General features: G+C 40.7%; 2 protein-coding genes across 5 annotated transcripts in view; both read left to right on the top strand.

Moving 5' to 3' along the window:
* tnfaip1 (tumor necrosis factor, alpha-induced protein 1 (endothelial)) lies at positions 1–11,392 on the top strand. 2 transcript variants are annotated; one of them, XM_047161273.2, is made up of 8 exons: positions 1–196; positions 2,934–2,991; positions 4,342–4,693; positions 6,246–6,415; positions 8,460–8,543; positions 8,670–8,722; positions 8,838–9,033; positions 10,106–11,392. In XM_047161273.2, exons 3-8 carry the CDS (start codon positions 4,453–4,455, stop codon positions 10,322–10,324), a joined length of 963 nt encoding a protein of 320 aa, XP_047017229.1. In that variant the 5' UTR covers positions 1–196; positions 2,934–2,991; positions 4,342–4,452; the 3' UTR covers positions 10,325–11,392. The 2 variants fall into 2 exon arrangements, with proteins under 2 accessions (XP_047017229.1, XP_017345799.1); XM_017490310.3 differs by lacking the exon at positions 2,934–2,991.
* A 1,070-nt stretch (positions 11,393–12,462) lies between these two features.
* The window catches only part of sgsm2 (small G protein signaling modulator 2), a 52,149-nt gene continuing 38,323 nt past the window's right edge, over positions 12,463–26,288 (top strand). For 2 of the 3 annotated variants that reach the window (XM_017490282.3, XM_017490280.3), the window contains exons 1-2: positions 12,463–13,094; positions 21,775–21,850. In XM_017490282.3, the coding sequence (XP_017345771.1) occupies positions 13,035–13,094; positions 21,775–21,850 (136 nt within the window). In that variant the 5' untranslated portion in view covers positions 12,463–13,034. The remainder of the gene's footprint in view (positions 13,095–21,774; positions 21,851–26,288) is intronic. The other variant, XM_017490283.3, reaches the window with a different exon arrangement.

Below are 26,288 nucleotides of genomic sequence, written 5' to 3'. Positions count from 1 at the left end.
TGTAAACATTACACAGAAGAAGAGGAAAAACACGTCGAAGGCGTTTTGGGCTAAAGGCTACAGCGTCGCTGTTAAATAACTAGTTGTTTGTGGCTGAGATTAATTCATTGTATTTGTTAAATGTAATGTATACAGCTGTCGGTCTCCTCGACTGGACCTATGAGCAGAAAAGAGCGACTTACTGATCAGTCCTGAGGTCAGTCAATGTTCATGTCTGTGTTAGTGAACCCTCCTCTGAAGTTTGCTGTGTTAGTGTGTGCTTCTCGGCGCTTTTATAGGCCTGGGGAGTTTTTCTTACCTGCCTGCTCAGGTGTTGTGTTAGCGCTTACTGCTAAAAGACTTTATCACTTCTTACATAATATCAAAACGTGCGCTTGCTCTCAAACACTGGAGTGCTAACCACATAGCAGAACGAGGTGTGTGTGTGTGTGTGTGTGTGTATATGTATGTATATGTATGTATATGTGTGTGTGTGTGTGTGTGTGTGTGTGTGTATGTATGTGTGTGTGCGTGTAAAAGTAAAAGTACCGTGTTAAACTTTACATTAGATTCGCAGTACATTAAGCTGTTCATAGTCCGATAAAACTTACTAACTTCAGATGAACTAACTTGCAGTAAACTAGTAGCAAACTAACCAGTAGTAATTTAACTTGCAGTGTACTGGTAGTAAACTAACCAGAACTGAATTAACTTGTAGTAAACTAACCAGCACTAAATCAACTTGTAGTAAACTAACCAGCACTAAATTAACTTGTAGTAAACTAACCAGCACTAAAGTAATTTGTAGTAAACTAACCAGCACTAAATCAACTTGTAGTAAACTAACCAGCATTAAAGTAACTTGTAGTAAACTAACCAGCACTAAAGTAACTTGTAGTAAACTAACCAGCACTAAATCAACTTGTAGTAAACTAACCAGCATTAAAGTAACTTGTAGTAAACTAACCAGCACTAAAGTAATTTGTAGTAAACTAACCAGCACTAAATTAACTTGTAGTAAACTAACCAGCATTAAAGTAATTTGTAGTAAACTAACCAGCATTAAAGTAACTTGTAGTAAACTAACCAGCATTAAAGTAACTTGTAGTAAACTAACCAGCATTAAAGTAACTTGTAGTAAACTAACCAGCATTAAAGTAACTTGTAGTAAACTAACCAGCATTAAAGTAACTTGTAGTAAACTAACCAGCATTAAAGTAACTTGTAGTAAACTAACCAGCATTAAAGTAACTTGTAGTAAACTAACCAACACTAAATTAACTTGTAGTAAACTAAGCAGCGCTAAATTAACTTGTAGTAAACTAACCAGCATTAAAGTAACTTGTAGTAAACTAACCAGCATTAAAGTAACTTGTAGTAAACTAACCAGCATTAAAGTAACTTGTAGTAAACTAACCAGCGCTAAAGTAACTTGTAGTAAACTAACCAGCGCTAAAGTAACTTGTAGTAAACTAACCAGCGCTAAATTAACTTGTAGTAAACTAACCAGCATTAAAGTAACTTGTAGTAAACTAAGCAGCGCTAAATTAACTTGCAGCATACTAAATAGTAGTAAATTAACTTGCAGTAAACTAACCAGTAGTAAATTACTTGTAGGAAACGAAATAGTAGTAAATTAACTTGTAGTAAATTATTAGGAACCTAAATAGTAGTACATTAACTTATAGTATAATAGTAGTAACCTAGACAGTACTAAATTAACTTACAGTATTCTAGTAGTAAACTAAATAGTAGTAAATTAACTTGCAGTATAGTACCTGTAAACAAAATAGTATTAATATGTAGTATACTACTAGTAAACTAATTAATATTAAATTACCTTGCATTAAACTATATTATTAAAAACTATAAATATTTACCATAGTAAGTTAACTTGCAGTATACTGATAGTAAACTCAATAGTAGTAAATTAACTTGCAGTATACTGATAGTAAACTCAATAGTAGTGAATTAACTTGTAGTAAACTAACTAATATTAAATTACCTTGCAGTAAATGAGTAGTAAACTAACTAGTAGTAAGTTAACTTTCAGTATACCAATAGTAAACTCAATAGTAGTAAATGAACTAATATAAAATGACATTTCTGCCAGACTATGGCACAAGTAGCAGCATCCAGTTTATCCATAATATTAATGCTCCTAATTACAAACTAAAAATGGGAATTGCTGCTTTGAGCCCTCCAGGGGAACTCCTGTAGTCAATTGTTTACACGTCTCCTCAGTGATAAAACCGTATATGGTGTAGACGAGTTGGGGCACTGGTAAGGACCCTGGCTTACTACACATTGGGACACTGATGACTCAATTTCTGGCGACATGACTACGTAATTGTGTTGTAAAATGTCACCACTTGGCATTTATTAACAAAAGGCAGGACTGATATTTTTCTGACATTAAACGTCATATAAATTTGTTGGCTTCGTCACAAGCATTTCTGTCATCATTAAATACTTAAGTCATTAGACTCAAATAAACTGTATATAGAATGTCAAATAAAGATAAAAATTGCTAACGGAAGTAATCATTTGAGAGCTAGAACAACAATAACAAGCTGTTTACATTTGTTTGTACATTACGAAGTTGGCTGAGAATTTGTCCATCTTTTTTTTTTTCTCGAGCTGAGAGGCTTCAGAAAATATGACGTTACTTACAGTAAGGGCACTGAGTCTGTCCGTAGAGGATTTTGTCGTGTTTTTCAGCCAAAAACACTTGAATCTGTGAAATAGAATTGATTTTTTACCGAGCGAATGGAGGGATTTCGCAATTGAGACAGCCCTTAAAATGGCCGACTCCCTGATCAGTGCCCCGATTACTGAACTAGGGAGCTGATTGAGACGCACCATAAAAATGGACGATATTGTGCATATGTAAATATGTAGTAATGCTTTATACTGTAGTTTCCATTATAAAGGCTCTTTTAATCATCCTGCAGGATCTCGCTTTTCTTAAGGATCTTATTTTCTTTCACCTCCTGGAAATGCAGTTCTCAGGTAGGGTGAGTACTGGAGGCTTCACCACCCAGGCCAAGTATGTGTTCAAATGCCTCTTCTAAATTTTTTGTTTTGAGACCAAACACGGAATATAGCAGCAGTCAAACACCCCCCCCCCCCCCCCCCCCCCGCCACGTGAGCACTATCAGTATAGACTAACAGATACGTATGCATAATTTTCTCAGAGAAAAACACAGACATGGCCAATTCAGATGGAAATGAAATAATAGAGTAAAATAGGAAATTACCCCAGGGCCCCATTTCAATTGAATCCCGTCCCTACAGGGCTTTGGTTGGTTTGTATTTGTTTCACAGACTACATCCAAAACCCTGCTCCAGCTTGTTGTAATTCTTCACTGTGGTTATTTCACATGTGCTTGAGACTGTGGATGAGAATTAAGGACCAGAACACACCCTGCATATGTATGTGAACGGAAACGACAAAGCCCGAAAAACTTTGCTACCACGTGTTCCTGTTGCACAAACTCAACAAACGTACTTATGTTACCGTGGCTAAACCTCAGTACTCAAGATGGTGATAATGGGGCGTCGCTCTGCATTATAATCTTTGATGTACGTAAGGACACGTAGAATGTATTTTGTGTGGCTCAGAACATACACTACGGTCAAAAGTTTAGAGACACTTGTTTCAGTGTTTCTCATGATCTTAAAAACCTTTTGATCTGAAGGTGGATGATTAGATGTTTGAAATCGGTGTTGTAGACAAAAATATTATCGTGCCAACATGTTCATTTCTTTCATTAGAAAACTAATATTTTATTTACAAAAAATTTTTTTTAAACGGACGACTCGGAGTGAAATATTCCGAAAAGCAGCCAATAAGAGTCCAGCGTAGGTGTGAACTCCTTTAATACTGTTTAAAAAGCATCTCGGAGAAATTCCTCAAGAAATCGATCGAGAAACTGCCAAGAATACATTTCTGGAAATTCTAGGCAAAAAGTGGGTCTACTCTGAAGATGCTAAAATACTAATTTATTTTGGATTTAGTTAGGATTTTTTTTTTTATCACAGCACAATTCCTATAGTTCCATTTGTGTTACTCCAGAGTTTTGACTTTATTATTAGTATTCTAAAATGTGGAAAATACAAATAAAGAATGAGTGTGTCTAAACTTTTGACCGGTAGTGTGTGTATTCGCCTTGATGCGTAGGGTATGCGTCGGCCCAGTACTTTTCTACAGTACTGTATTTTGGACTTGGCGTACAGTTTGTTATGGTATTTGGATTCAGTTCAGGTTTTTTGACAGTTTGTAAAAGCCACATAACATGTTATTTCTAGTCATAAAAGTGTTTGGAAAGCGTGCTAATCCACTTCACCCTGTGTTTGTAGCTATGTGAGGAAGTGCAGAAGGTCGCTCTGGCAGCTTCCTCGGCGGCGTTCACCACGGCGGTAAACATCAAACCCACCGTGTGCAGGGTGGTCATCTACCTCCAGAGGGACATGTCAGGAGACAGCTGCCTGCACCCGCTACGGCCTCAGGCCGAACCTGTCCTCTCCGTCTCTTCAACCGAATGTCCCAAGATCAAGAGTTGCGGCCAGCGTGGTGTGGCAGGAAGCAAATATATCCGCCTCAACGTGGGAGGAGCGCTCTACTATTCCACGTTGCAAGTGCTTACGCGACAGGACACATTGCTCAAGTCCATGTTTAGTGGCAAGATGGAGGTCTTCACCGACAAGGAAGGTGAATGTTGTAGAGCAATGCATTGACTGATCAGAAATAAATTTTTTATGCTTCTTAAAAAAAAATTTATACCATGGTCTATCCGAATACTCGATTCTGATTGGCTGGAAGGTGTGCGTTAAAACCACAGACAGTTCCAGTCAGTTTAATGGCTGTTCTAAATTAATGCGCCTATAAACAACTGTAACCATAGTAACGTACAGTTAAACTCACAGCTTCATTATTAGTAGAGACGTGGCACAGACACACACACATATTCTCTCTCTCTCTCTCTCTCTCTCTCTCTCTCTCTCTCGCTATCTCGCACTGCTTTCTCTCTGTGTATGATTAAGAGCAGGCAGAATTCTAGATCTAACGACCCGTATATAAAATAACTAATAAAAATAAAATGTTGTGTTTATCTTTTCAGTTAGATTTTGCACTGCAAACATCAGTGACAGCTTTAACTTGTCAATGCAGGCAGGTGACCACGGTTTAAGCGGGATAATCCACGGCTAGGTGTGCGCTACACGATTTTAACGCAGCTTCGCATCGGGTGGTCCTTTGCCTCTGCGTCGTGCATTAAAACCATGTAACGCACATCCTAGCCGTGGATTATCCCTTAAAGATGCGTTCACACACACAGCGACCGGAGACCGTTCATTTTCAATGCAAGCTGGTGACTTCTGGCGACATGAGCGACCGCTTGAGAAAAGTTGAACTTTATGCAAATTTGGAGCGACTTGGTGTGGCGACCACTAATGGGAGTGAAGACAGTATAGCGCATGTGATCCGTAGCCACCTGTGCTCACTAGCAGAAGCAGCGCCATTGTGGCAGTAATCAATTAGCTTAGCTTAGCTCAGCTTAGGATCTTAGTGGTTTCAAAGCAAAAAAATTATAAAAATACTAAAAGAAATAATTATGAAACACACTCACTTTTTGTTGCAGTCGAGTAAAATCCCAGTGTAGCTCCTATCTTGGGTGAAGTGTCCGGGAACAAGCAGCACCGCGCCGGACACTTCACCCAGGAAACGCAGAGGCCACAGCCGAAAAGCTGCAGTGTGGCTCCCGGTCACCATCGAACATATAGTGAACGACACCCTGATGGTGACGCTCACATACTGAGAGAGTAGCTACACTGGCATTTTGCTCAGTTGCAACAGAAAAAGAGTGTTTCATTAATGTTATTTTGCTTTAAACGCGCTAAAGCCATAAATTAAGCTAAGTCCATTGGCGCCTGTGCTTTTCCCGGAGATAGACGGCCGCAACGGCAAAGATCACACATTGCTTCTCTTTCATCTCGTAGGATATGATGCATGTATACACACACTGCTGAATTTTATATACAGACGCTCTCCATCCAGAATGTTTCATTTTAGCGGCAAAAAAACTGGTTTGTTGTCAAAAGTGGAATAGTGCCACCCATATTACTATGGCAACCAGTAGTAGGAAACCTACCGGCGACTTCATAGTGCAGCGACTGGCGATTTGCAGCGATAAAATCTCTGTATGTGTGGACGCATCTTTACATGCAGTACATGTAGTTATGTTCCAGTGTTCTGTTCCTATCAGGTTGGATTTTGATAGACCGCTGTGGGAAACACTTCGGCTCGATTCTCAGCTACTTGCGGGATGGAACCGTAACTTTGCCCAAGAGCACGCAGGGTGTCATGGAGATTTTCACTGAGGCGAAGTATTATCAGATCCAGGGGCTGGTGGAGTTGTGTCAACATGCACTTCAGGTGAGGACGTCATGTTAGTCCAGATTAGTCTAAGGGCTGATTAATACTTGTGTGCGCACGAATTTATGAACGTTCCAATTTCACGTGTGGACGTTCACGTCACCGTCTGCCAACACGTGCATTGGGGGCAGTGGCACATACGCCAAAGCAGAACATACAGAAAACAAACAACGAAGACGAAAGTCTCAGGTTCCACCGCAGCAGAAGGAATGGAGAAAAGGAACAAATGACTGTGTGCAGTAAAGGACAATTTAGTTTTTACATTCCACTGGAGGTTCATTTGTGGCAATGTTACACTGAAATTTCCAGCTCCAAATCTTCACCCAAAGCTTTCCCTATTTCTCATTGTCACTTCTGCTAGTCTTGTGATGTTTTAAAGCAGGGGCGTATGAGTCAGTGCTTATAACGTTGCCCCACTTTGAACTGCTCCATTTTGCTCGAGCGCTAGTTCTGGTTCGGGTCTCATCCTAACCCGAGTGTGCCAAGATTCACGGCCCTGCTTAACTAGTCAACATTTACAGGAAATGTAGTTGTAGACATTTGGGAAAACGTGCACTTTTGCTCGTCTGGAGGTTACACTCAGCTTGTACATTGTGCCTCGAGACATCTGTATAAATCAGGCTTCAAGTCAAAATATAACCAAATATCCTTAGTTTCTAATTGGCTTAGGCTTCAAGATAGAACTACCAGATCGCAGAACTGCTGAACTACCACTGTTTTTGTCGTATATAGTTAAAGGTGGGGTTAATGATTTATAAGTCAGTTCTCCTCATATTCCATGTGTATTGAGGCAACTTTAAAGAGAAAGGGTTTTATTTATTCACACACTAGTCACTTCATCTTCAGCCTCAAATCAACAAAATGTGGCTCACTTCTGGCAAAATCACTGACAATTAGTACGTTTACATGGACAACGATAATCCAATATTAACCCGATTAAGACAGTACTCTGATTAAGAAACTAGCATGTAAACAGCGATTTCTGATGACCTTAATCTAATTAAAGTCATACTCGAAGTAAACACAAATTGAATTAAGACGTGGAGTACTCCTGTTTTAGTTGCATTATCGAAGTGCATTATTGACTGCATTTACATGGACAGCAGTAATCTAATTATTGACCTTATTCCGAATAAGACAATATTGTGATTAATGTGTTTACATGAGTCGCTTTTAGAATACTCCTTTCATGTACCCGTTTTACATGTTATAGAACATAGATTGATTAACAGCACACGTCATTACGTCACCGCGCCACGCTGGCCGACGTTCCCTCCAGAATTTCACGTGTCGACGTACAGTTGGTCTTCGTTATGGTACCGTATACAGTTTTGAGTGTTTCTATTTAAAATTTTTACGAACGCTTCAAGTGCAGTTAATTATTTGTCATGCTGTACATGTAAATAGACGACTGCTTGAAGCCGTGGGCTGCGTCCCAAACCGCGTACTTACCTACTGTATAGCAGGTAATTACGTGGCTTCGGACGCGCACAGTAATTACATTACTGCTGTCCATGTAAATGTGGTCAATATCTCAAATAAAAAGAGTAATGAAAAATCATAACAAGATCAGTCACACATTAGTCCATCCATCCATTTCTGTACCACTTATCCTACACAGGGGAGCCTGGAGACTATCTCAAGGAACTTGGGTTAAGAGGAGGGGGACAGCTTGGACGGGGTGCCAACCCATCGCAGGGCACAACTGCACACACACTCAGTCATACAATATGGACAATATGAAATGCTAATCAGCCTACACTGCATGTCTTTGGACTTGGGGAGGAAACTGGAGTACCCAGAGGAAACCCCTCCGCCCCGAAGCACAGGGAGAACATGCAAGCTCCACTCACACAGGGCAGAGGTGGGATTCGAACCCCCAACCCCCAGTGGTGTGAGGCAAACATGCTAAGCACTAAGCCACTGTGTCCCTTAGAAATTAGTCATATTACAGAAATTGCCCAAGTTGCCATTGTAAATTGTAATCTTACCCTCAAAAGCAGTTCTGCTGACTTCCTTAAGAGCAAAGTGTTCTTCTTCGCAGGACAACATGCAGAAAGCCCTGTGCGTTATCCCCGTCATCACGTCTCAAAAGGAAGAGGAGAGATTGATACAGAGTTGTACGAAGGTGAGGCTCCGCTCATGACCCTTTTTAAAACGGCCGAATAAATGCATCTACACTGTAAATGTTTGGGACACCAGAAAAGATAATGATACATTGCAACATCCTGTTACTGTTCATTTCCTGTTCCAGCCTGCAGTAAAGCTACTCTACAATCGAGGAAACAACAAATATTCCTACACCAGGTAAAGAGCATTCATCAGAAGTATTTAAGCGTTTCGATTACATCTGTCCGTTAATGGATTCCATGTGTGCGCATTCCTGTGTTAACTCATTCGCTCGCATTGTGTTTTCCGAAAGCAACTCTGATGACAACTTGCTCAAGAACATCGAACTGTTCGAGAAGTTGTCGCTGAGCTACAACGGACGCGTGCTGTTCATTAAGGACGTAATCGGCGATGAGATCTGCTGCTGGTCCTTCTATGGGCAGGGCCGCAAATTAGCCGAAGTCTGCTGCACATCCATTGTCTATGCTACTGAGAAAAAGCAGACCAAGGTACAGTAGAATCATGATGCGACTATGTGATATGAGAAGTCTGCATGTTCTATAGCGGTCTTTCTATCTATCTGTGAGATCATTTTATTGATATTAGAGATGCTTGATACTAAATTTCTCAGCCGATACGATAACCGATTATTCAGAGTGATATTGGCCAATAACCGATACCGATAGTTCTGCCTTTTATACCTCCTTTTAAATGAACAATAATGAATTCCACAATTCTGAAAGAAATGCAAATAAAAACTTTATTCTCTCCATTTCAACAAGATGTTTCACAGTAACTGGTCTCATAAACAGAAAACACATTACTCAAATTAACATTAACACATGAACTAAATTCTGAAGATTAAAGTAAGATTTCTTAACTTAAAGAATGTTATTAATTCATATTAACATTGACTGAATTCTAAAAAGCCTCCTGTTAGGCTTCACATTCACTCACCACAAACAAAAGCATTTCTACTTCATCACTGAATATCAAACTGGTAATATATAAGAGCAACTTTTTATATATTAACATTAACTGGATATGAAATACTTATATATAAATTCACTGCTGCAGCGTCCGGTGTAAAATTTTAGCAGTGCAGAGATTACGGAGTTTACAAACTGCAGTTTTGTCGTCATTTCACACAAGAGACATCATCTTTATACACAGCACGTAATCCATGTGTTTCCCGCCCTCTTTTGATTGACAGGATATAATCGGCCATGATCATCAGATGTTTTTAAACTATCGGCCGATAGCCCATAGCGTGAATAATAGCCTTTACCGGCCGATACCTATTATTGGCATGACATGACATGGTGGAGAGTCCAATCAAGCACATGGTAGAAAGTTTTAAGGAGAAACTTGGGTATGGACTGCACCATGTGCGAAAATGAGTCATTCCTGGTGCTCGCTGGTGCAGGAAACATTTCTGACATTTCTGTCTTAAAAGTTGTTTACTGGCATTTCTAAGGTTTAAGGATTTGTAGATTAGGGATTTCTCTTATTGCTGAATGCATCTAAACGGAAGCCAGAACATGATGTGTGATCGTCCTGTGATTCGCTGCTTTGTCTCAGGTGGAGTTTCCCGAGGCTCGTATCTACGAAGAGACACTAAACGCTCTGCTTTACGAGACACTCCCAATTCCTGACAACTCTCTCCTGGAGGCCACGCGCAGGCGGGCTCACTGCTGCTCACACAGCGAGGAGGACGAGAGTGTGGAGCTGAGAGAGCGAGTACGACGCATACACATTAAGAGATACAGCACCTACGACGACAGACCACTGGGACATTAGCTGAGAACCGAGAGTCTTCTCCACTAAAGGGCGAAAGCTTGCACAGTCTACTGAGAGCTCACGTACACACGTTCGGGACACATTGTCGAGTGTGAGAAAAATGATAACACTATACTCAGACCACCATGTGAGCCACGAATGATCACATCGGGGTGTCATGCAAGTCCATTGAATTCAGATACTGATAGATCATTTAGACCGGTACTTATTTTTTTGGGGGAAACGCACACGTGCCAGTTTTCTGGTGACGTATACTTAAGTGTACTGAACAGCATGAAAGTGTGAGCTTTCGCCCACAGGCGAAAATTCCGTGAGAAATATCACACTACAGGCAACTCTCTTCTTGACAATTTTTTAACCACTGATTTAACGCTGCCATATCACAACGACGAATCCTGACAATCTCATCAAAAAAAATAACGATCAGATTCTTTCTGTTTAGTTGTGTAGTGAAAAAGGACCAGCACCTTTGTAGAATGATAGTGATTTTAACCTCCTTTAAAAATGTTTTTATTTTATTGTATTTTTTATTTTTTAGCTCTGTATAGACACTAGAATCGAAATGACTGATATACCACTTTTGAATAACCAGCATTGGTTTAAAAAAACAACAACAACAACCTAATCCTATAATGTGAACACACATAGCAAGGCTTGCTGGTGTTTTTAAAATCGTATTTATTTATCTATCTCCGAATTGTAATACTAGCCACTTTTATATTTGATCGAAACATAATGCAAACTAATTTAGAAAATAGCAAGGAGCAAGCATAAATTTGCTGCACCTTTGTGACTTTTTCTCTCCGTTGATTATTTTAGGATGCCTTCAAGCCACTCGTGCCTTCCTGTGTATTAAGCAAACAGAAGTGAGCCCGAGGTCAAAATAAGGTCCGAAATGAGATCTAATGACATAATGGAGGAATCGGTGAAAATTTAATACAGAATGTGCTTTTGGAGTTCACTAATTATATATTTGTGATTCTTGATAAATGATGTATTTTTGTTAAATCTGTAGGTTTATTTTGTCAAGCCTTTCATACTCTTTATAAAAGATTTTATTTATACGGACTACGTGTGGATCTTTAACTTGTCCTCATATGTTGAAAAAAAAAAGAAATAGGTGTATTGCTGAAATTTCACAATTCTAGCGGACGATCTTGCTCTTCGTTTTCAGGAACCTACTTTTAGAGGTCTTTTAGAGCTGGGACAAAAACATCAAAAACGTGCCTGTTTATAGAATAGTAATAGAGTCTTTGGCACTGTTGTATGCAGTTGTTTGATACACCCACTTCCCAATTTAATAAGAGCGCCTGTACTCAGTCGTGCAATTTTCCAATCAGCCAATCATGTAGCAGTAGCTCAGTGCATAAAATCTTGTAGATACAGATGGAGGTTCAGTTAATGTTCACATCAAACATCAGAGTGGGGGAAAACATCTGTGATGAGACCTCAGTGTCCTTGACCATGGTACGGTTGGTGCCAGATGGGCTGGTTTAAGTACTTCAGAAAAGGTTGATCTCAGATTCTTGGTCTATAGAGTTTACATACTTGATAAGCAGCAGTTCTGCAGGCAGAAATGTTTTAGTGAGAGAGATCAGATGAGAATGGCTAGAATGCTATGGTAACTCAAATAATCACTCTTGAAAGCCGTGGTGAGCTGAAAAGCATTACAGAACACACAACACGATGCACATTTACAGCATTTGGCAAACACCAATTTCTCTCCTTTATACAAATGAGCAGTTGAGGGTTAAGGGCCTTGCTCGAGGGCCTCTGCAGTGCTGAGATTTGAGCTCACGGCTTTCTGATCAGAGGGCCAACAGCTTAACCGAGCCCGATATTTACCATCAAGGCAAACGAACATCGAGGTGTATGGGTTACGCAGTAGACAACACAACTGTTTCCACATCTGTCAGCCAAGAACAGGAATTTGAGGCTATAGTAGGCACAGTTTGGAAAAAAAGGAAAAAGGCAAGGTGAGGTTTTTCCATGAATGAACAGGCTTACATGTGTTCCTATTAAAGTGGCTGCTGAGTGCACATACAGGATATACTGTGTGCAATGGGTTATATCAAGTGAGGACGATTTCCCCAGACCTGCATACAAGAGGGCAGAGAGAGACACACACAGAGACAGAGACATACAGAGAGCGAGAGAGAGACAGACAAGACGGATACAGACAGACAGAGAGAGACACACACCAAGAGAGACAGAGACATAGAGAGACAGACAGGTACAGAGAGAGACAGAGACATAGACACACACACAGGCATCACCCATCATCATCTTCTCTCTGTCGATTTAACGTCATATAGCTGAGAGGCTATAAAAAGTGCGCTCAATGGCTCCTGTCCACTTTAGTATTCAAACAATACAAGGATCCAAAAATACTTGGAGGCGCAGCAGAGCCGTGAACTGATTAATGCTATTGGTCAGCTATACCGAGGGGGCGTGGTAGTCGGGTGACGTCACATCAGCGGTACGGAAGATGGCTCCGCGGTGCGTTAACGCGACTCCTGGATGCGTCAGCGCTCCACAGCCACAATACGCGCTCGTGTAAAAAAAAAAAAAAGAAAGAGGGATAAAAATAATAATAATAATAATAATTATTATTATTATTAAAAAACCCCAGGAGGAGCGGAAAAGGCGAAGGCTGTAAATCTGTGCTGTGTGAAATCAGTGTGTTCTGGGTGTCGAGCAGTGCGGGGCGATGGGTTCAGCCACGGAGGAAGAATTTAAAGAGAAATTGCTCTGGAACGTGAAACGCGAGGTGAGTGCGCTTTATCAGAATGAGCTCCTGTACTCCATACTGATAAATATGCACGATCGGTGCATCCCTGAGTGCTCACGATCAGCCCTCATTCACTGTGTCCACTGTGTCCACTGTGTTTACTGTGTCGACTGTGTTTACTGTGTTCACCGTGTCCACCGTGTCCACTGTGTCCACTGTATTCACGGCACACAGCACCGAGGTTGTGTGCATTCATGCTGGGGGAAGTTTGGGGTTATCTGATGGAAATGTTACTGTAATCTGCTGAATGATCTCGCTTCCAGTTTCCCGTTCACGCCCCTCCAATTTAAAGACGGATGATCACTCGCCCTTAGAGGGAAAAATAAACACAAAAACTACCCAAGAACATATACATTTTGAATTTCTGTAAGATGTGCTTTCATTCTGGAGTTGTTGGATTCCCAGCACAACTGTTATTCTTACACTTAATGGCTGATCATGCTGAACCTGTTGAATAGTGTACATGGAAATGATTTGCATCCTGCACAACTGTAATGTAATATACAACCTACGTTTGTTTGTTTTTTTAGATTATCTACTGTACACATATGAAAGCATGAACATTAAGACTGTCATAACTGTAATAACTCAAAGCAAGTTGCTTGCTTTAAATGAATTTAATTGATCAGATGGAACACCATCTGGCCATGCAGCTTCATTTCCACTATCTTATGAGTCATCGCTGGATTTGTAAATGTATGTGTGTGTATATATATATATATATATATATATATATATATATATATATATATATATATATATATATATATACACACACACACACACATAAATATAAATGATGTACAGAAGCAACAATGGAGTGCACGACACTTCAGACTTAATATATAGGACCTACTGCATGTAATGAATAAGAGGTCCTTAATTCTGATTATTGTCGTCACCCTTTCTGTTGGTCTGTCCACGCTTTAGAGGTTGTCGATCACCTCACCTGATCCAACAGGTGTCAAATCATAGTGCGTTCCATCTTTAGGAAAGGCGGTGTTCATTATTCATTTATAAGGTAGTAGATTAAAGACCCTTCACTGGTAGGTACCAATGTTCCTCCTTGTCATTCAAAGAGTAAAAGCTCTGTGATTAATTGGAGCAGGTGCATGTGGGGTGGTAAAGTGGATCCGCGGTTTGATCCCGAGCTGGGGTTGTTGTTTGCGTGGGTTTCATTCGGGTTCTTTGGTTTCCTCCTACAGCCAAAAACAGGCCAGTAGGTGGACTTGCACGTAGGTGTGAATGAGTGTGTGAATGAGTATGAATGATGTCCTGGAATGGTTAAGCAGCACATCCAGGGTGTATTCCGACCTCATACTCTGTAGGTGTTCCTGGGATAGGGTCTGGGTCCACCTCAACCCTGACCAGAGTAACGCGACTACAGAAAGTGAGTGAGATGCATGGGGATCATGATTGGAACATAAATTTCTAGAAATGTAAAATATGGTCTGGTAACCACTGTTGGCCAATGGTATGTGGACACCGGCCATCACACCCATATGTGCTTCTTCCCCAATCTGTTATCACAAGGCTGGAAGCACACAATTGTATAGGATGTCTTTGTATACTGTAGCAGTACCGTTTCCCTTCACTGGAGCTAAGAGGACCAAACATGTACACAAAGCAAGGTCCATAAAAACATAGTTTGCACAGATCCCTGATCTCAACCCCACTGAACGTTGTACACTGTATGGTCAAAAGTATGTGGAGACTTGACCAATTTATATGGATACCTGACCCAGTGTTTTCCCAACTTTGTTCCAAAGTTGGACGCACACAATTGTATTGAATGTATTTGCATGCTGTGGCATTACAATTTCCCGTCATTGGAACTAAGCGGCCCAAACATGTTCCAGCATGACAGTGTCCCTGTGCACAAAGCGAGGTCCGTGAAGACATGGTTTCCCAAGATTGGTCTGGAAGAACTCTAGTGTTCAGCACAGAGCCCTGACCTCAACTCTACTGCACACCTTTGGGACGAACTGGACCCCAGGCCTCCTCACCCGACACCAGTACCTGACCTCACTAATGCTCTTGTGTCTGAATGAGCACAAATCCCCACAGCCATGCTCCAAAATCTAGTGGAAAGCCTTCTCAGAAGACTGGAGTTCATTATCACAGCAAAGGGGGACTCAATCTGGAATGACATTTCAAAAAGCACATATGGGTGTGATAGTCATGTGTCCACAAACTTTTGGCCGTATCGTGTAGAAGATATTGATAAGTAAGACAAATGTAAAACAGTCTAAAGAAGTGCAAAATAACTTCATAGAGCATTCAGCAGGTCTTTTAGCATACGACTTCATTTTCTCTGAATTTTGTAGGATTGCACTCGCGTGCGCTAATATTGTGCAACAGTGTGTAAGCCTTCGTTTAAATCACTTCTATTACCTTTACACACACGTATAATTGAATCTACAGTACAGTGGGTTTGTGTCTGGCTGGCAGTACCTAAAATGAAATCTGTCTTCACTGGGTTATAAATCTGCAGTATACTGCTAGAACAGCAGTTGAACTCAAACCTTGTTAATAAATCTATCGGAGTAGGCAAAAAGGAGCAAATAGGGTTTTTGATGACGTAATAAATCAAAATGACAACTGTAAACCTCAATCATCAGTCTCATCAGCTTGGATGAACCCTGCAAATCTGCTCTTTTGAATGAAACTTCTAGATAAACCTAAGAGACTACACTTTTTGTTCTTTTCAAAGAGACACAGACTTATGTTCTCTATTCAGTCTGTACCCTCGAGAGTGGTGCAATGGCCAGAGTTAATGAGGAAATGAATTTTTAACGTCATCTCGTTAATGAAGTTTTAAAGAGATTTTATACATCCGTCTTGCGCGGCTTTCGGCTCTTACAGCGAGTCAAGCTATAGTCGTAGCAGAGATCTATTCTTTATAATACTCATGAGGATAATTGGACATTTTCAAATGACTCTCATCGGTTCCACACACACCATTTGAATGCTTGTCCTTACGCTTTCACAAGCGAATATCGATTTCTTTGTCAGAGCAGTAACTGAGTCAGTATCTCTGAATGGAATCGAATCCTTTATCCACTATTTGTGTGTATGTTCCATCAGTGAAACACGAGACCAGTAGATCAACAAAGAAAGCATACTTTTCAATCTGGAAATGTTTGGTGAATTAGGAGGATCTGGAAATGCTGGGAGTCAATCCTCTTTTCCCAGCACTCTCTGTGTTACACCTCAGACCTCTGTCACTATCAGATGCACTTAGCGGCCTCCTTGTTGCCTAGGAACTGAAAGCATCAGCAACGACCTCAGAAGTTTAACTGCATCAATTCACCATTTATACAGCTGCAGCTTGCAGCGATTGTGCGAGGAGGCTTTCTCCACACCACACCACAACAGTTGCCATTACTCTATATTCGTTACTCTTCCACGTCTGCACTTTGTGGTCATGCTGCATTATGGTACTGAACATCATTCTATTTCAGTAAAGTTTTGCTTCCCTAAATATGTACTTTGTACATATAGTGTTTTTTAAAATTTATTTTATTTGAAACTGATTTTGTCCCAGGTATGGTGGGTTAGTGGATAGACTGTTTGCCTTGCAGCTCCAGGGTTGGGGGTTCGAATTGCACCTCCTGTGTGCTCGGAGTTTGCATGTTCTCCCCGTGCATCTGGGATTTCCTCCAGGTACATTAGTCTCCTCTCCCAGTCCGAGGATATGCGTTGTAGTGTGATTGCTTTCCAAATTGTCCGTAGTGTGTATGTGTGTGTGACTGTGCCCTGCGATGGGTTGGCACCCCCATCCAGGGTGTCTCATTATTGTGTGCAGAGCTCTATGGGATAAGCTACAGGGAAACACCCTGGATGGGCACCATGCATGCACACACACATTGAGCTGTGAGTTGGCAAATATACCCACTGTGCCACCGTGCCAACCTATTTTGTTTTCAGCCAATCTTAATATGAAAGTTTTTCATTAAGAACATACACAGTGTTGTCATTTGGAAAGCATAAAGTAAAAAATGAGATAATCTGTATTACTCAAATGTTAATTTCTTTTATTGGTTTACATCTGGATTTTATGCACAATGCATGTGAAGTACTATGCGTTCTGTGTAAAACTGAATTCTAGGGTAATATTCAGACTATTAACTAAGGTTTAATGCTGTAGTGTTTACTACACAATACACCACTAATGTAAAATGAATGCAAAATACTTTTTATAGCACAAATATATATATTTTTTAAATGGAGACTAAATCACTTCCAAATATGAGAGGGAAGAAATTGGCATTCCTATTATATTGGGTACTCCTCTTTTTTGTGACTGCTCTTCTTTTTTAATCCCCCAAATCCCAGGTTTTTTTATGTGACAGTCATTTTCTGCTTGTCATAAGTCTATTATAGCCTTTTAAACTCAGTCAGGGACCAAGGTTTTACACTTTACCACGGCTTCAGTCCCCCAGCAGACAAGTGAAACATCTGGAATTCTACGATATGTCCATAAAACATGTACATATCGACTGACAGGCCCCCTTTATCCTCCGGCTGTAATAATCCATGAAAAATGACTTCATTAAAGCCATTGTTCCTGCTGTCAGCCAAGCTGGAGAATGGGATTTAATGCCATATTGTTCAGCCCGGTTCAATTCTGCATTCTGTGGTCCCATCTAAATCTGCCGAACCATGGAGCCAGAAAAATGTAATATACAGTGCATCCGGAAAGTATTCACAGCGCTTCACTTTTGTTATGTTACAGTCTTATTCCAAAATGGATTCAATTCATTATTTTCCTCAAAATTCTACAAACAATACCCCATAATGACAACATGAAAGAAGTTTGTTTGAAATCTTTGCAAATTTATTAAAAATAAAAAACAAAAAAAGCACATGTACATAAGTATTCATAGCCTTTGCTATGTTGAAGCATCTTTGGCACCAATTACAGCCTCAAGTCTTTTTGAGTATGATGCTACAAGCTTGGCACACCTATTTTTGGGTTTCTCCCATTCTTCTTTGCAGGACCTCTCAAGCTGCATCAGGTTGGATGAGGAGCGTTGGTACACAGCCATTTTCAGATCTCTCCAGAGACGTTCAATCGGGTTCAAGTCTGGGCTCTGGCGGGGCCACTCAAGGACATTCACAGTGTTGTCCTGTAGCCACTCCTTTGTTATCTTGGCTGTGTGCTTAGGGTCGTTGTCCTGTTGGAAGATGAATCTTCATCCCAGTCTGAGGTCCAGAGCGCTCTGGAGCAGGCTTTCATCAAGCAACATTGCTGCATTCATCTTTCCCTCGATCCTGAATAGTCTCCCAGCTCCTGCCGCTGAAAAACATCCCCACAGCATGATGCTGCCACCACCATGCTTCACTGTAGGGATGGACCTTCAATGCTGCAGAAATGTTTCTGTACCCTTCCCCAGATCTGTGCCTCGATACAATCCTGTCTCGGAGGTCTACAGACAATTCCTTGGACTTCATGGCTTGGTTTGTGCTCTGACATGCATTGTTAACTGTGGGACCTTATATAGACAGGTGTGTGCCTTTCCAAATCATGTCCAATCAACTGAATTTACCACAGGTGAACTCCAGTCAAGTTGTAGAAACATCTCAAGGATGATCAGTGGAAACAGGATGTACCTGAGCTCAATTTTGAGTGTCATGGCAAAGGCTATGAATACTTATGTAAATGTGCTTTTTTTGTTTTTTATTTTTAATAAATTTGCAAAGATTTCAAACAAACTTCTTTCATGTTGTCATTATGGGGTAGTGTTTGTAGAAGTTTGAGGAAAATAATGAATTTAATCCATTTTGGAATAAGACTGTAACATAACAAAATGTGGGGAAAGTGAAGCGTTGTGAATACTTTCCTGATGCACTGTAACTGGGCCAAATACATGTTTAAAATATTTGAATGAATGAACTAGCATGCAGTCTTGACAAGATGACTGCACAATGCAGTGGTGCAAACACAAGGCACAACTTCCTGTGATAAGAGTTTCCCTACAATCAGTGGAGTAAAAGGAATCGGTGGCATTCTCCTGTATTACTTTTACTAGCTGTGGTCCTATTTCAACTTTGCTAGCCACCAGGGGTGGTGAGAATGATCTGGATACCTTCTTGTGCCCCTGTGTACGCATATCTAGACCTTAGTCACAAAATGACATGTGATGCGTGTGATGCAGTATTTGCACTAAATACAGCTGACATACAGCTAGATTCCCCTTTCCTCTTCTTGCCTTGTTCACATATCTGATCATGTACAACTTATGGAACTCTCTGCTTAACAGCTTGTAACCACAATCAGAGCTTTGTCCTCCAAAGCTGCCGATATACTCCTATAAGGTCTTCTGCCTAGGGTTGGCCTTTCCTTGATAGGCTTTTTAGCTGTCACTCACTGCATTGTTCACTGGTTAGCTCTATGCTAAACAGTTGCTCTCTCCCTCCTAGGTTGGGGTTCTCCTTCAGCACTACCTTCTTCGATTGTTCACATCTACTGCCTGTGATTTCCCAACCACTAGCATGGTTGAGTATGTTTCCCTTGCCGTAATGTGCGCTGATCACTATATTAAGTGGATGGCTAACACACAACTTCATTATTGGCATGAAGCTAGACTCATTAAGAATGCTAGCCATCCAGTCATCCCAATGTGTGGCAGACATTATTGTGTTTGCCTATTATATTCAGCCAGGTCATGTATGCTATGTGCTGCACTGGGTCTTGTTGAGGGTGCTAGGATTGTTGACAGCAGCTGCAGCAGTAGTTCCCTTGAACTTGCTTATGAGACTTTCAAAAGTGGTTTATCAGCCTATGGCTGGACTCCAAACATCATATACAAAGATGTGTCCTCATTTTAGTAAGAGGAGCGCAGGATCTAGCTTGCTGGAGATGCAAGCCTTTTCTAACAAAAGGGGTCTGCTTAGCACTGGTGCCCCATCGGTGAGAGTGTTTATATAACCACAAACACATCCCTTACTATCTGGGAAGCAGTGTGGTGTCAGAAATGATGTCCCACATCTGAGAAAGGTTTGGCGAGGGACAGGTGGACCTTTTCACCAATACCAAGTCAACTCATTGCTGATTGCTTTTCTCCCTGCTGAAGGTAGACCGAACATTGGGATTTGGATGCATTAGCTCAGAAATGGCCTCACCCTCTTTTACTAGCTCTTGCATCATTCACTGTACACCTTTCTGCCTCTACTCCTGATTCTGCCCACATTACACAGAATTCATCAACTTGGCCAGAGATTCCTACTCAGAGCCTCAAGATGGCCACGGAGGCCTTTGTTTCCACTGCTATTTTCGCTAGTGCTTAGAATACCTTGGCAGCTTCCTCTCTGAGCAGGTCTGCTATGCCAAAAGAATGGAGAGATTTGGCATCTCCAGCCAGGTCATATGTGCCTGCTGGTTTGGACCTTAGGAATGAAGTGCAGACTGAGGACTATACCCCAGCAATCCAGGAAACACTCTAGAATGCAAGAGCCCTTATACACAAAGCTTATAGTTGGTAGCTGTTCTGGGAATGATGTGCACCTTGTTGATGGGATCTGGTACACTGCCCAATTCCCAAAATTGACATTGACATTGACATAAATGAATTGTTAGACAGGTGCAAATCCTCATCTCCATCACAGCACCACGGATGGCATCTCTCAGGGAGCTCATAAACTTAAAGGAAAGAGGCGAGGTGCCTCAAAAGCCTGGTGTGACCCCCTTGTTTGAGTCCCTTAAGGCTCCTCTTTATGAGCCTATACAAGAATCCGAAATGAAATCTCTAAAAACTTTGGCAGTAAGCTTGCCTTGCATGCATTGGTGGCAAGATGACCCTGGGGTGACCAAACCTGTAGGCCATATCTCCCAATCATGTAAACCAGTCGATTGACCCTGCAGTATTCCAAAGGGGCCAGACCTGTAGACCGGTCCTTGTTGTGCCCATCTAACTACTGCAAAGTTGGTTGTATAACTTCAGGGAGTGACAAAAGACCACAATCAGGTGATTGTGAATGTCGATTGTAAAGACTGTATAAAACTGTGAAAAAGAAAACAATTCTACAGAGTTGTATGTGCTCCAAGTCTGAAAGTCTATATTTTAATAAAAAGAAAGTACAGTAAAGATCATGCAATTTATTTTTTTTAAATACATTTTTCTAACATTGTCTGGACTCAGTTTCACCACAAACTAATCCAAAATTAGTTTTTTTTTTGTTGTTTTTTTTAAAATCTGATGTAACTGCTGAACCAGTTACAGCTAGAATCGAGACTAAGTTATACTGTATTTCCTGCTTGTCGCCCCCAGACACAGCTCCCACTCCAGTCACGCTCACTTGCACAGTCCAGGCAGACACCCACATCCCACCCTATCACAATGCTGTAATTACTCTTGCTTTTGGTTCTCTTCTAAAAGCTTAAAACTTCCAGGAAGAAACTGTGATTAATCAGGGTGCCTGGCAGTCTACTGAGAGTAGAAAAAGACCAGAAAGATCCATCTACATTTATCACAGCTTCCTACATTCCCAGGGGGACTTATCAATTAAACACTGTCTAATTATAATCACATGCTCTAACACTATATGACCTAATTAGCAGCTGTTCATGTCTTTTGGCACAGATGTGAGGTGGACATTGAGCTGGACATCACCTCCACATTTGCCATAATGATGTGTCTTTTCATGTTATTTGCAGGTGAAGCAGACTATGGAGGAGGCAGTCACCAAGAAATTTGTCCATGAAGACAGCAGCCATGTCATCGCTTTGTGTAGTGAGTATACAGCGAGATCTTCCATATCTCCTTCATGTACTTCTCAGATCGATATTAACATACTTGTAAAGATCCATGGAGGCTGATACTGACGTGCATCGCCATGAAAGATGTCTTTTGATGTCATCCGGATTAGCTGTGCACAGGTTTATGAACAAGGGTTTAAAAGGTGTCATTAGGGGACTGCAATCTTCTGAGAGAAGTCAGCTGACTCTAAGTGACTTAGTGGTTCTGGAGCTTTGGAAAAGAGCCAGAAACATCCGCTGTTGATAACTGGGAACAAAAATGTATGACTCACCTCTCTCCTTCAATGACGTAGAGGCAGGTGGATGCAAGCAGTACTATGATATATCAGTCGTCACTAAATATGGCACTGATCCCCTGTTAAGCAAGTCTGAACAGAATGTGCCAAGATATGTTTAGAAGTAGCATGACTGCTACAATGTGAATAGACTATACTACTCCTTCAGTAGAAGATGAGAATCTTTGGCTGTCTCTAGTTATTATTATTATAATTTTTTTTAGTAGTAGTAGTAATAATATTAGTAGTAGGTGTTGTTGTTAATAGTATCATCATCATTATCATCATCACTTCTGTACAGTAATGTGATAGAAATTCTTCTTTGCTGTACCCTTTTTTTTAAACTTAAGCATATTTCTGTACTATAGTGTACCTTCATTGTTTACTGACATATTAAGCATTTCATGCCACCTAATCTATTTTCGAAAAACAAATTCACTGTTATTTTTGTCCAGTCCCCAATATGGTTCATTTCAAATAGCCAACATTGAGATCTGACTGAAAACTGGAAAATATTTGCAAAAAATATTTATACTTTTCTTGCTTTTATATCATCAAACTGTCTCCTAGTATTAGCGCAAATACCAAGAATGTTGAGCCTCTAACACGTAATCTTTAGCTAGCCTGCTAATGAGACAGTTGGCCAGACAAAGTCTGATAAAGTATGCTAGCCCCTAAGCTAACTAGTAAACTAAAACATAGCAAAGGCATGTGCAAAAAGGCATCAGCAAAGTGCTGAACACAATTAGAACTGACTTGAAATTGAATCGTTTTTCATGTTTTTTGTTGTTGTTTTTTTTGTACTCTGGTTGTTGGCACATTTCATGCTCTTTTATGCTAAATCTTGATGTTAGCAGGTGCCAGCTATCTTTTTAGTGTTAGCTAAGACTGCAGTGTAATAATCAAGCCTGATACAATCTTCAGTCTGGCCTGAACAGTAGAAATCAACAAACTCTTTAATCACTTTCTTTAAGACTGTTCTAAATGAACTGTCAGGACTGAGTGGTACTTTGATGCAGTTTTTTTCTCCAATACTTGCACACCACCTGCTTCACTACGCCTTCAATGCACTTGTTGTTGTTTTTTTTTTGTTGTTGTTGTTGCTTTTTGTTCAGAAGGCTTACACTTTTTTTCCCCACTGGTGCTAGACTTCTCTCTTTATTAACTCTGGATTACAGAGAGTCTGAGGTTGACATGCAAATGAAGCACTAGCTATTTAGTGTATCCTTTCTTTTAACCAGCTACACAATTCCTACATTTTAGCACTTATATTTACTTATATTTTCTGTCTCTACCATTGATGATTAGTGTGAAGAATTTCAACTTTTATTTACAGAAATATCATTTCATTGAGCAATGACAACATATTTGTAATTGAATAGAACTGGAATTGTAAATGAATTGAAATTCATTGAGTTACATTTGGAAGAATCAGATATCTCTTCTTTCTTACTTGTTTTAAGCTCACTCTATAATAATAATAATAATAATAATAATAATTCTCCTCAACCACCACTAGTGTGTAGCATCAACAGGGATGATGTGACGGCAGCCATAGTGCGCCAGAACGCCCACAACACACCAGCTATTAGTGGAGAGGAGAGGAGAGTGATGTAGCCAAGTCAGAGATAGGGATTATTAGGGAGACATGATAGAGAAGGGCCAAACGGGAAATTTTGTAAGGACACCAGGGTTATACCCCTACTCTTTTACGATAAGTGTCCTGGGATTTTTAATGACCACAGAGTGAGGACCTTGGTTTAACGTCTCAGCCGAAAGACTGTGGTGTTTTTACAGTATAGCATCCCCGTCACTATACTGGGGCATTAGGACCCACACAGACCAGAGGGTGAGCACCCCCTCACTAATACCACTTCCAGCAGCAACCTTAGTTTTCCCCAGGAGGTCTCCCATCCAGGTACTGACCAGCCTCAACCCTGCTTAGATTCAGTGGGAAACCAGGCGAGAGCTGCAGGGTGATATGGCTCTGGCATATAAATCTATCTATCATCTTTTCTACTTACACATTAATGTAGTAGGAATAAAATAGGCATGCCAGATAAAATTTACATTAAAAACAATGTAAGGTAAGACTTTTGCACAGTATTGTACATCATGTCCATCTAGGGCAGAAGATGGAGCCATATACGCAGTTGAAAGCTGTTTGCGCTTCATGTCCCTTGTTTTTTTGGATGTGTGAGAGAGTCGTGACAGTGAGGGTGTGCTGGGTGAGGAGCTTGCACTCAGGCAGTGGTGGGGGGGAGAACTCTGGGAGTGCTGCCAGCTACAGTCAGCACGACTGAAACAGACAGCAGCTCTCTTTTAGTATACATCAGAGCCAAACAACAAGGATTCCCCCGCACAGCCTACCTCCTCCACAAAGGAATCACGCTGATGACCCAACCCACACAGCCACACTTCCCCAACAGAGTATATTTGGAAATGCTGTGATCTTTTGGAGGAAATCTGATGAAAGGCAAACTTGAAGTAACAGCACAGAATATTGCCAGTCAGGATGGAAGAGGAAGTTGTGTAAAAGTTGAATCTGAACTTGACTGAGAAGTATGCCTGGTGGATAGGTAGAAATGTGCAAATTTGTTTTTCTGCTTGAGTTTGGCAGCTCAAGACTCACACAATGTCCAGATGGCTTCTGTGTGAAGAGGCAGAAAGCATGTCACCTGTTTCCCACCGTCATTCGAGTGCTGTGTGTGGTTAGAGGAGGTGCTATGGCTTCATGTCCCTCTAACATGCTCCCCTCTAGAGAGTACACACTGTACTGTTACGTCTATGACACTGACCCATTAGCAACTTAACAGGTACCTGGTAATAGCCTCAAGTGCCTGATACCCTCACAGTGTCTGCTTGTTTGAGGACCTCACGTTTAGTATTGAGACCATGATTGTTTTGCATGTGAAAAGTAGAATCATTAAAAAAGAAAAATGTTTTTTACATGAATTTCATAATTTTTTTTATATGGTATATCTTTTATTTTAATGACAGCATGTACTCAAACTGGCATGGACTCTGTAAGTTTGTGAAAAACCTGGCAATCCAAGTTAGATCAACTCCATCTGAGTTTTGTCGGGGTGCAAGCTTTAATGAAAGAAATAAAACTCAAGAAAAACTCGTACAAATATTACTTAAATATTACAAATTTGCTTAAATGTCAATAGTACTCTAAAAAGCAGTGCAGTAATAGTTCAGTATTCAAGACATTGAACATTTTCTCCTTTCTTCATTTAAATTGTTTTCTGAATTCGAAAGCATTCTACTTTCATTTTAAATAGATAAAGATCATCGCAGGGGGACATGGTGGCTTAGTGGTTCGCACTGTTGCCTCACGCCTCTGGGGTTGGGGGTTCAAATCCTGCCTCCGCCCTGTGTGTGGAGCTTGCATGTTCTCACATGCTCCGGGGGTTTTCTCCCCCAGTCCAAACACATGCGTTGTAGGCTGATTTCCAAATTGTCTGTAGTGTGTGAATGGGTGTATGGATATGTGTGTGATTGTACCCTGCAGAGGGTCGGCACCCCATCCAGGGTGTCCTCCGCTTTGTGCCTTGAGTTCTCTGGGGTAGGCTCCAGGCTCCCCTGCGATCCTGTGTAGGATAAGAGGTACTAGAAAATGGATGTATGAATGGAAGATCAATGTGCTTTCAGACTTGTGAATCCCATTGTACAGTATATGCACCTTATATGTAAATGTGAAAATGTAATGACTTTCAAGCATTACAGTCTCCTGATTATCTAAACCTGTGGGCTTCAGGCAAAGAACCGAAGAAGCCTTATCATGCCTTATCCCCCGACACCCCCCCCCATGAAACCTTTTGCATTTGCATGGACACTTCATTGCCCACAAGCAGATTATTATGAGAATGTATGCAGTTTCTCAGAAATCAACAAATAACTCTTTCTAGCTGCAGTGTGTGAGCAAGTTCAAAGTTCAACACAAATGGGTAGGAGTGGAAGGAACAATTTAAATATTTACCACAGCTTTAAAACGTGCCTGAGCTGCACAGGGACTCCAGTGCTGTGTGCCCTTTAATTTGGAGAGTATTAATGAGTAATGTGGAAATAATTAGCTAAATCCCAGGTGACATTACTTATTTGGTTGTGGAAAACAATCCATGAATTAACATT

The sequence above is a fragment of the Ictalurus punctatus genome, chromosome 17 (assembly GCF_001660625.3).
Source record: "Ictalurus punctatus breed USDA103 chromosome 17, Coco_2.0, whole genome shotgun sequence".
NCBI classification, from domain to species: domain Eukaryota; kingdom Metazoa; phylum Chordata; class Actinopteri; order Siluriformes; family Ictaluridae; genus Ictalurus; species Ictalurus punctatus.
This window is presented reverse-complemented; position numbering and strand designations above follow the sequence as displayed.